The sequence below is a fragment of the Oncorhynchus clarkii genome, unplaced genomic scaffold (genome assembly GCF_045791955.1).
Source record: "Oncorhynchus clarkii lewisi isolate Uvic-CL-2024 unplaced genomic scaffold, UVic_Ocla_1.0 unplaced_contig_11233_pilon_pilon, whole genome shotgun sequence".
Taxonomy (NCBI): domain Eukaryota; kingdom Metazoa; phylum Chordata; class Actinopteri; order Salmoniformes; family Salmonidae; genus Oncorhynchus; species Oncorhynchus clarkii.
The window spans coordinates 76,845-88,980 of record NW_027257950.1 but is presented as its reverse complement, the minus strand read 5'-3'; the positions used below and the strand labels follow the sequence as shown (position 1 = coordinate 88,980).

Below are 12,136 nucleotides of genomic sequence, written 5' to 3'. Positions count from 1 at the left end.
CAACATACTCACTATATTTAGAATATATACTCCTCATATACTATAATATTCATTTTTTTCAGACTTCCAGTGACCAGTCAATATGAGGGAGTCACATGACACCGGGGAGGGAAAATGGCTAATTGGGCCCAATTTGAACATTTTCACTTAGGGGTGTACTCACTTTTGATGCCAGCGGTTTAGACATTAATGGCTGTGTGTTGAGTTATTTTGAGGGGACAGCAAATTTATACTGTTATACAAGCTGTACACTCACTACTTTACATTGTAGCAAAGTGTCATTTATTCAGTGTTGTCACATGAAAATATATACTCAAATATTTACAAAAATGTGAGGGGTGTACTCACTTTTGTGATATACTGTATATACTGTATTTACTTTTATCCAACGATGCTCTTGCTCGTACTTCCCGCTCTCTTTACGCTCTCTCTCCCTCTCCCTGCTTCTCCCTATCTCCTTTCGTCTCTCCCTGCCTTCCTTTCTCTCCATCCTCTCTCCCTCTCCCTCCTTCCTCTCTGCTTCTTTCCCTTTCTCCCTGCCTCTCCCATCTCCTTCCCTATATAATTTCCTCTCTCCTTCCTTCCTTTCTATCCCTCCCTCTCTCCATCCTCTCTCCCTTCCTCCTTTCAGTGTATTTCCCTTCATGAGGCGACAGCGTCACTCTAGCCCCTCTCCTGCCATGGTTACCCAAGCGACAGAAGATGATGGAAAGGCTAAAGGGGCGGGACCAACAGGAACAAGCTCCACAACCAACTCTCAGATCTGATCGCCATGGGAATACCACAACCACCATGTTCATGACACCCAGATCTGGTCACCATTGTATCACTATAGCAACCATTCAAGACCCTGCATCTACTTCTAGAAGTTATAATACTGTCTAGTAGTTATATTTATGAATATAGAACTATAGGTATAGTTTACAAAGACAATCTGAAAGATTTACACTATTCATTTAATGTAGATTTAAGGCCAGTTTATACTTGGTCTAATGACATGTCTATGGACAATTATAATGTGACAAGAGTCGCTGGTCAAAACAACTTTTAATTTATACTCCTGTGGAATGTCTGTAGACTGTCGTTGCGACTGTTAGTTTCCTTGTTGCAGAGACATGAAAAAAGTTCCCGTCTCTGCGACTGTCGCAACGTCCGTTGTCGTGGTTACCGGACTGTGACACGATGATGCTGTAGTTCTATAATTCTCAAATAGAATGACCTAGTTTTATTCTGTCACTCTGTGGCAGTCAGCTATTTTCTGTCGGCTCACAATTATCTTTTAAATAACGATGTTGTGGGTTTGTTTCTGTAATAATGAATAAAAAGTAGTAAGACGTTGTCAGCTATACTCTGGTCATTATTTGAACTGGCTAACTAGCTAGCAACTAACCAAAACATTGTTTTGAAAATAGCTTTTAGTTGCCTGGCTTGCTAGGTTCACATTTAACTGAATTAATTTTTAAACGGGTTTATTGGTGCTAGAGAAAGTCTACTATTTGGAGCACCGGGATGCAGATGTCATGCAAAGGCTGTCGTTTTGTGCTTATACTTTTTCATAATGAAAACGAAGTTTGAAGTCAGATGACAACTGTCGATATGTCCACAGACAGAGTGTAAACCAGCCTTTAGACTACCCCTTAATTTAGAACAACATGACTGATGAACACCAATAACAGTTACAGGTGATCAGTCAACTGTCATATCTATCATAATAACTGGCATACCTCATCATAATAACTGGCATACCTCATCATAATAACTGGCATACCTCATGATAATAACTGGCATACCTCAACATAATAACTGGCATACCTCATCATAATAACTGGCATACCTCATCATAATAACTGTCATACCTCATCATAATAACTGCCATACCTCATCAAAATAACTGTCATACCCCATCATAATAACTGTCATACCTCATCACAATAACTGTCATACCTCATCATAATAACTGCCATACCTCATCATAATAACTGCCATACCTCATCATAATAACTGACATACCTCATCATAATAACTGACATACCTCATCAAAATAACTGGCATACCTCATCATAATAACTGGCATATCTATCATAATAACTGCCATACCTCATCATAATAACTGGCATACCTCATCATAATAACTGGCATACCTCATCATAATAACTGGCATACCTCATCATAATAACTGGCATACCTCATCATAATAACTGGCATACCTCATCATAATAACTGACATACCTCATCAAAATAACTGTCATACCCCATCATAATAACTGTCATATCTATCATAATAACTGTCGTATCTATCATAATAACTGGCATACCTCATCATAATAACTGGCATACCTCATCATAATAACTGGCATATCTCATCATAATAACTGGCATATCTATCATAATAACTGCCATACCTCATCATAATAACTGGCATACCTCATCATAATAACTGGCATACCTCATCATAATAACTGGCATACCTCATCATAATAACTGGAATACCTCATCATAATAACTGGCATACCTCATCATAATAACTGACATACCTCATCAAAATAACTGTCATACCCCATCATAATAACTGTCATATCTATCATAATAACTGTCGTATCTATCATAATAACTGGCATACCTCATCATAATAACTGGCATACCTCATCATAATAACTGGCATACCTCATGATAATAACTGGCATACCTCATCATAATAACTGGCATACCTCATCATAATAACTGGCATACCTCATGATAATAACTGTCATACCTCATCATAATAACTGGCATACCTCATCATAATAACTGGCATACCTCATCATAATAACTGGCATACCTCATCATAATAACTGGCATACCTCATCATAATAACTGACATACCTCATCATAATAACTGGCATACCTCATCATAATAACTGGCATACCTCATCATAATAACTGACATACCTCATCAAAATAACTGTCATACCCCATCATAATAACTGTGATACCTCATCAAAATAACTGTCATACCTCATCACAATAACTGTCATACCTCATCATAATAACTGTCATGCCTCATCATAATAACTGTCATACCTCATAATAATAACTGTCATACCTCATCATAATAACTGTCATACCTCATCATAATAACTGGCATACCTCATCATAATAACTGTCATACCTCATCATAATAACTGTCATACCTCATCATAATAACTGCCATACCTCATCATAATAACTGGCATACCTCATCAAAATAACTGTCATACCTCATCATAATAACTGTCATACCTCATCAAAATAACTGTCATACCTCGTCATAATAACTGCCATACCTCATCATAATAACTGTCATGCCCCATCATAATAACTGTCATACCTCATCATAATAACTGTCATACCTCATCATAATAACTGTCATACCTCATCATAATAACTGTCATACCTCATCATAATAACTGTCATACCTCATCATAATAACTGTCATGCCCCATCATAATAACTGTCATACCTCATCATAATAACTGTCATACCTCATCATAATAACTGTCATACCTCATCATAATAACTGTCATACCTCATCATAATAACTGTCATACCTCATCATAATAACTGCCATACCTCATCATAATAACTGCCATACCTCATCATAATAACTGTCATACCTCATCATAATAACTGTCATACCTCATCATAATAACTGTATAAGGGGCTTTGGTAACATAACGGATGGCACTGTGATAGACTGCATCCAGTTTGATGAGTAGAGTATTGGTAGCTATTTTGTAGATGACATTGCCGAAGTCGAGGATCGGTAGTCATGACGTTGCCTTCTTTGGGTACAGCGAGCACCATCCCCCTACCTCTGCATCATCCCCCTACCTCTGCACCATCACCCTCTCTCTCTCCTACACTCAGGCTGCTGTGGTCAGAGGTCATACATTTCTGGAGAAGATTCTTCCTCATGGCCAGAGAGTATAGAGAGAGAGTAAGTTTTCATAGAGAGAACAAAGGAATTTCTTCCACCTCACAGAACTTGAGAACTGAACAATATTCATGTTCCGGAGAATGTATAAACGGTTGGTAAAGTAGCCAGCTACGAACTGGTCTATTTGGTACAATTTTGTGAAACTCATGAGAGACAGTACAGCCACATTACCATAACCCTGTTTATACAACAGAACTAAAACAATGATAACTATCCTAAACAACAGTTTACAAGGCATATTGACATTTGAAGCGAGGCATAAAGCAATCACAGGTGTTGATTGAGAGAGCTAGCTAAGACAACGGGTAAGACAACAACAGCAAATCAGTTAAGACAACAACAACAGGTAAAATGGCGTTGAATGGGCAGAGAGGATCGATTAACTACACACAGGGCCTGAGTACGGGGCTAGGGCCGACAGATGAACCAAGGTAAACAAAGTGAAGTTCCGTGATTAATGAACAGTCCAGCAGGCATCAGCTATGTATCCAAGTGGTTATAGGGTCCAACAATATATGGAACAGGGAAGCAGCTTGGTAGTCGTTACTACGCTAGCACACGGGAGACACAGCTTTTAAAGTTAGCAGGCAAGTAGAAGCGTCGGACATCCGGCAAAGACCGGTTGAGGGCGGATGGAGTTACGTTGGCGGACCAGTCGTGGTGGTACGGCGGGGCATCGTGTCGACAAAAGGGACCAGGCCAGTTGGTGAAAGAGGTATTGTAGTAATTTCGTATGCTAACCAGGAGATGCGCCTGGCTCGCAGCTAACTGGTACTAGCTTCAGGACAGGGGCGTTAGCCACTATAGCCACTCGGTAGCAGCGATGATCTGATGCAAAGGTCCAGAGATTATGGCAAGGATCCGGTGGAGTAGTGGATTCTAGCCGTGTTGGGTGTAGAGTCCGGGAGGCATCGGCTGAACAGGTAATCAAATGGCTACCCTGACTATTTGCATTGTGTGCCCCCCCAACATCTCTTTTTATGCTGCTGCTACTCTCTGTTTATCATATATGCATAGTCACTTTAACTATACATTCATGTACATACTACCTCAATTGGGCCAACCAACCAGTGTTCCCGCACATTGGCTAACCGGGCTATCTGCATTGTGTCCCACCCACCACCCGCTAACCCCTCTTTTACGCTACTGCTACTCTCTGTTCATCATATATGCATAGTCACTTTAACCATACCTACATGTACATACTACCTCAATCAGCCTGACTAACTGGTGTCTGTATGTAGCCTCGCTACTTCTTTTGCCTCGCTACTGTATAAAGTCTGTCTTTTTACTATTGTTTAATTTCTTTACCTACCTATTGTTCACCTAATACAGGCTCTAACCAATAGTGCAAAAAATGTAAGTAAGCATTTCAATGTAAGGTCTACTACACCTGTTGTATTCAGTGCATGTGACAAATAAACTTTGACTTGGTTTTATTTGATCTGAGTAGCCGGGTGAGGTGGGCCTGGCTCAGAGATAGCTTCGGGGCTGGGCCACTCGGTGGCAGCTAGCTAGCTGTTATTATCAGGAGTAATGGTCCAGGGTTTGCGGCAGGAATCCGGTGTTGTAGTGGAGAAAAACAGTCCGAGGCTGGTAGGTATTATCCAGGCTAAAAAAACAACTGGTGCCTCTGCAGAAGGTAAAGGCCGCTAGCAGTGGCTAACAATGACTGGTTAGCTGGTTAGCTGGTTAGTTTCTGATGCCTAGCTTCTGATGGAGGTTCTGGATATAAGGTCTAAAAAAAAAATGCGGATCTGTGTCACATTGAGTGAAGCAGTTTACCGGAAGGTATATTTAATTTAAAAATGGAAAAATGATTGAAAAATAAATTCGAATATATACAAAAAAAGATGAAAAATACAAAAAGTAAACGAGAGGACAACAAACCATGTCTAAATTGCTACGCCATCATGGAAACAGTATGAGGCTACAAGCTTGGCACACCTGCATTTGGGGAGTTTCTCTGTTCTTCTCTGCAGATCCTCTCAAGCTCTGTCAGATTGGATGGGGAGCATCGCTGCACAGCTATTTTTAAGTTTCTCCAGAGATGTTCGATCAGGCTCTGGCTGGGCCACTCAAGGACATTCAGAGACTTGTCCCGAAGCCACTCCTGCGTTGTCTTGGCAGTGTGCTTAGGGTCGTTGTCCTGTCGGAAGGTGAACCTTCGCCCCAGTCTGAGGTCCTGAGCGCTCTGGAGCAGGTTTTCATCAAGGATCTCTCTGTACTTTACTCCGTTCATCTTTGCCTCGATCATGACTAGTCTCCCAGTCCCTGATGCTGAAAAACATCCCCACAGCATAATGCTTCCACCACCATGCTTCACCGTAGGGATGGTGCCAGGTTTCATCCAGACGTGACACTTGGCACTCAGGCCAAATAGTTCATGGTTTCATCAGACCATATTATGGGGTATTGTGGGGTTATTATGGGGTATTGTGATGTCATTATGGAGTATTATGATGTCATTATGGGGTATTGTGATGTCATTATGGGGTATTGTGTATAGATTGGTGAGTTTTAATTAATCAATTTCAGAATAAGGCTGTACTTTCCGGAGGCTCTGTATGTTATCAAGCATTTCACACATTGTCCATATACTGACTGTTAGCACTTGGTGGTCTATAGCAGCTTCCCACCAGAATGTGCTTTAGGTGAGGCAGATGAACCTGTAGCCATGTTACTTCAACACTATTTAACATGAGATCCTCTCTAAGCTTAACAGGAACGTGGTTCTGAAAATAGACCGTAACATCGCCCCCGTTGGCATTTCTGTCTTTTCTGTAGATGTTAGATGAGCCTTTACGTCGGTAGCGCTGCCCTCTGGATGATCGCTGGATGATTCTGCTTAAGTCTAAAATGACGGATAATGAACAGGGTTTACAATTTGTCTAAATTGTGTTGTACTAGATAGATAACTCTGTGTTGTACTAGATAGGTAACTCTGTGTTGTATTAGATAGATAACTCTGTGTTGTATTAGATAGGTAACTCTGTGTTGTATTAGATTGGTAACTCTGTGTTGTATTAGATAGATAACTGTGTTGTATTAGATAGGTAACTCTGTTGTATTAGATAGATAACTGTGTTGTATTAGATAGATAACTCTTCATCCATAATAAGGCAGAGGATGATATCACCTGTTTTCTCAGCAACAGGTTATGATCAATGACATCAAAAGCTGCACTGAAGTCTAACAGAACAGATCCCACAATCGTCTTACTATCAATTTCATCCAGCCAATCATCAGTCATTTGTGTCAATATGTTGAGTGCCCTTCCCTATAAACATGCTGGAAGTCTGTTGTTAATTTGTTTTCTGTAAAATAACTTTGTATTTGAACAAACTTTATTTTTTTTCCCCAAAAGTTTGATAAGCACTTGTACCAGGCTGATTGGTCGGCCTCGCGAATCAATAAAGGGTGCCATGTCTGTGGGCACACATCGTATTCTCGGCCTAAATCATGTTACTGTCTGTAGGTTAACATGAGGAAGAGGTTCTATTTGTGTTACTGTGTGTTAACGTGAGGAAGAGGTTCTATTCATGTTACTGTGTGTTAACATGAGATTCTATTCATGTTACTGTGTGTTAACATGAGGTTATATTCATGTTACTGTGTGTTAACATGAGGTTATATTCATGTTACTGTGTGTTAACATGAGGTTATATTCATGTTACTGTGTGTTAACATGAGGTTCTATTCATGTTACTGTGTGTTAACGTGAGGAAGAGGTTCTATTCATGTTACTGTGTCTTAACATGAGATTCTATTCATGTTACTGTGTGTTAACATGAGGAAGAGGTTCTATTCATGATACTGTGTGTTAACATGAGGTTCTATTCATGTTACTGTGTGTTAACGTGAGGAAGAGTTTGTATTCATGTTACTGTGTGTTAACGTGAGGAAGAGGTTCTATTCATGTTACTGGGGGTTAACATGAGGTTCTATTCATGTTACTGTGTGTTAACATGAGGAAGAGGTTCTATTCATGTTACTGTGTGTTAACGTGAGGAAGAGGTTCTATTCATGTTATTGTGTGTTAACATGAGGTTCTATTCATGTTACTGTGTGTTAACTTGAGGTTCTATTCATGTTACTGTGTGTGTTAACATGAGATTCTATTCATGTTACTGTGTGTGTTAACATGAGGAAGAGGTTCTATTCATGTTACTGTGTGTTAACATGAGGTTCTATTCATGTTACTGTGTGTTAACATGAGGAACAGGTTCTATTCATGTTACTGTGTGTTAACATGAGGTTCTATTTATGTTACTGTGTGTGTTAACATGAGGTTCTATTCATGTTACTGTGTGTTAACATGAGGTTCTATTCATGTTACTGTGTGAAAACATGAGGAAGAGGTTCTATTCATGTTCCTGTGTGTGTTAACATGAGGAAGAGGTTCTATTCATGTTCCTGTGTGTGTTAACATGAGGTTCTATTCATGTTACTGTGTGTGTTAACATGAGGTTCTATTCATGTTACTGTGTGTTAACATGAGGTTCTATTCATGTTACTGGGGGTTAACATGAGGAAGAGGTTCTATACATGTTACTGTGTGTTAACATGAGGTTCTATTCATGTTACTGTGTGTTAACATGAGGTTCCATTCATGTTACTGTGTGTTAACATGAGGAAGAGGTTCTATTCATGTTACTGTGTGTTAACATGAGGTTCTATTCATTTTACTGTGTATTAACATGAGGTTCTATTCATGTTACTGTGTGTTGACATGAGGTTCTATTCATGTTACTGTGTGCTAACACAAGGTTCTATTCATGTTACTGTGTGTTAACGTGAGGTTCTATTCATGTTACTGTGTGTTAACATGAGGAAGAGGTTCTATTCATGTTACTGTGTGTTAACATGAGGAAGAGGTTATATTCATGTTACTGTGTGTTAACATGAGGTTCTATTCATGTTACTGTGTGTTAACATGAGATTCTATTCATGTTACTGTGTGTTGACATGAGGTTCTATTCATGTTACTGTGTGTTAACATGAAGTTCTAATAATGTTACTGTGTGCTAACATGAGGAAGAGGTTCTATTCATGTTACTGTGTGCTGACATGAGGTTCTATTCATGTTACTGTGTGTTAACATGAGGAAGAGGTTCTATTCATGTTACTGTGTGTTAACATGAGGTTCTATTCATTTTACTGTGTATTAACATGAGGTTCTATTCATGTTACTGTGTGTTGACATGAGGTTCTATTCATGTTACTGTGTGCTAACACAAGGTTCTATTCATGTTACTGTGTGTTAACGTGAGGTTCTATTCATGTTACTGTGTGTTAACATGAGGTTCTATTCATGTTACTGTGTGTTAACATGAGATTCTATTCATGTTACTGTGTGTTGACATGAGGTTCTATTCATGTTACTGTGTGTTAACATGAAGTTCTAATAATGTTACTGTGTGCTAACATGAGGAAGAGGTTCTATTCATGTTACTGTGTGTTAACATGAGGTTATATTCATGTTACTGTGTGTTAACCTGAGGTTCTATTCATGTTACTGTGTGTTAACATGAGGAAGAGGTTCTATTCATGTGACTGTGTGTTAACATGAGGAAGAGGTTCTATTCATGTTACTGTGTGTTAACATGAGGAAGAGGTTCTATACATGTTACTGCGTGTTAACGTGAGGAAGAGGTTCTATTCATGTTACTGTGTGTTAACGTGAGGAAGAGGTTCTATTCATGTTACTGTGTGTTAACATGAGGTTCTATTCATGTTACTGTGTTAATGTGAGGAAGAGGTTCTATTCATTATTTAACAGCCCTGCAGGTCCAGAGAATCCATCAGATTCCCTAATGGATGTAAACAGATTAACACACACAGCTGGATACCAAGCACACACACTGTCTAGATGAGCACACTGTAGCAGGGATTATGGGTAATCCGCCAATCTTACTTCCTCTGGTGAATCACACACAAACATCCACCAATCAATGCTGAACAGCTTCACACAACCGAGACATCCCATAGAAACACTATGTAAACAGTCCTACCATACCAAGGCATGTTGCCATGGAGACTAGGATGGAAGGGCGCTATGGAAACAGTCCTCCTGTACTAGATCATGTTGCCATGGAGACTAGGATGGAAGGGCGCTATGGAAACAGTCCTACTGTACTAGATCATGTTGCCATGGAGACTAGGATGGAAGGGCGCTATGAATGTCTAGATGTACGGTAGAATGTCTAGATGCACGGTAGAATGTCTAGCTGCACGGTAGAATGTCTAGATGCACGGTAGAATGTCTAGATGCATGGTAGAATGTCTAGAATGTCTAGCCGCACCGTAGAATGTCTAGCCGCACGGCAGAATGTCTAGATGCACGGTAGAATGTCTAGATGGATGGTAGAACGTCTAGCCGCACGGTAGAATGTCTAGCCACACGGTAGAATGTCTAGATGCACGGTAGAATGTCTAGAATGTCTAGCCGCACGGTAGAATGTCTAGAATGTCTAGATGCACGGTAGAATGTCTAGACGCACGGTAGAATGTCTAGCCGCACGGTAGAATGTCTAGATGGATGGTAGAATGTCTAGATGAACGGTAGAATGTCTAGCTGCACGGTAGAATGTCTAGATGAACGGTAGAATGTCTAGATGGATGGTAGAATGTCTAGAATGTCTAGATGAAAGGTAGAATGTCTAGATGGATGGTAGAATGTCTAGAATGTCTAGCTGCACGGTAGAATCTGCACGGTAGAATGTCTAGCCGCACGGTAGAATATCTAGCCGCACGGTAGAATGTCTAGATGCACGGTAGAATGTCTAGAAGCACGGTAGAATATCTAGATGCACGGTAGAATGTCTAGATGCACGGTAGAATGTCTAGATGGATGGTAGAATGTCTAGATGGATGGTAGAATGTCTAGCCGCACGGTAGAATGTCTAGCCACACGGTAGAATGTCTAGATGCACGGTAGAATGTCTAGAATGTCTAGCCGCACGGTATAATGTCTAGAATGTCTAGATGCACGGTAGAATGTCTAGCCGCACGGTAGAATGTCTAGATGCACGGTAGAATGTCTAGATGGATGGTAGAATGTCTAGATGAACAGTAGAATGTCTAGATGAACGGTAGAATGTCTAGATGGATGGTAGAATGTCTAGCTGCACGGTAGAATGTCTAGATGAACGGTAGAATGTCTAGATGAACGGTAGAATGTCTAGCTGCACGGTAGAATGTCTAGCTGCACGGTAGAATGTCTAGCTGCACGGTAGAATGTCTAGAATGTCTAGATGAACGGTAGAATGTCTAGAATGTCTAGCTGCAAGGTAGAATGTCTAGCCGCACGGTAGAATATCTAGCCGCACGGTAGGATGTCTAGACGCACGGTAGAATGTCTAGACGCACGGTAGAATGTCTAGATGCACGGTAGAATGTCTAGATGGATGGTAGAATGTCTAGATGATTGGTAGAATGTCTAGCCGCACGGTAGAATGTCTAGATGCACGGTAGAATGTCTAGAATGTCTAGCCGCACGGTAGAATGTCTAGATGGATGGTAGAATGTCTAGATGAACGGTAGAATGTCTAGCTGCACGGTAGAATGTCTAGATGAACGGTAGAATGTCTAGATGGATGGTAGAATGTCTAGAATGTCTAGATGAACGGTAGAATGTCTAGATGGATGGTAGAATGTCTAGAATGTCTAGCTGCACGGTAGAATGTCTAGCCGCACGGTAGAATATCTAGCCGCACGGTAGAATGTCTAGATGCACGGTAGAATGTCTAGACGCACGGTAGAATATCTAGATGCACGGTAGAATGTCTAGATGCACAGTAGAATGTCTAGCCGCACGGTAGAATGTCTAGATGCACGGTAGAATGTCTAGATGGATGGTAGAATGTCTAGATGAACGGTAGAATGTCTAGATGAACGGTAGAATGTCTAGATGGATGGTAGAATGTCTAGAATGTCTAGACGCACGGTAGAATGTCTAGATGGATGGTAGAATGTCTAGAATGTCTAGATGAACGGTAGAATGTCTAGCTGCACGGTAGAATGTCTAGATGCACGGTAGAATGTCTAGAATGTCTAGATGCACGGTAGAATGTCTAGATGGATGGTAGAATGTCTAGATGCACGGTAGAATGTCTAGATGCACGCTAGAATGTCTAGATGCACGCTAGAATGTCTAGATGCACGCTAGAATGTCTAGAT

At 40.4% G+C, this 12,136-nt stretch overlaps 1 protein-coding gene across 3 annotated transcripts in view; it reads left to right on the top strand.

Annotated features, from left to right (window-relative positions):
* The window catches only part of LOC139394182 (regulator of G-protein signaling 11-like), a 77,217-nt gene extending 75,879 nt beyond the window's left edge, over window positions 1-1,338 (top strand). For 2 of the 3 annotated variants that reach the window (XM_071142226.1, XM_071142225.1), the window contains one exon: window positions 632-1,239. In XM_071142226.1, coding sequence (XP_070998327.1) covers window positions 632-767 — 136 coding nt within the window. In that variant the 3' untranslated portion in view covers window positions 768-1,239. Of the gene's footprint in view, window positions 1-631 lie in introns of all 3 variants that reach the window. The other variant, XM_071142224.1, reaches the window with a different exon arrangement.
* The last annotated feature ends 10,798 nt before the right edge of the window (window positions 1,339-12,136 follow it).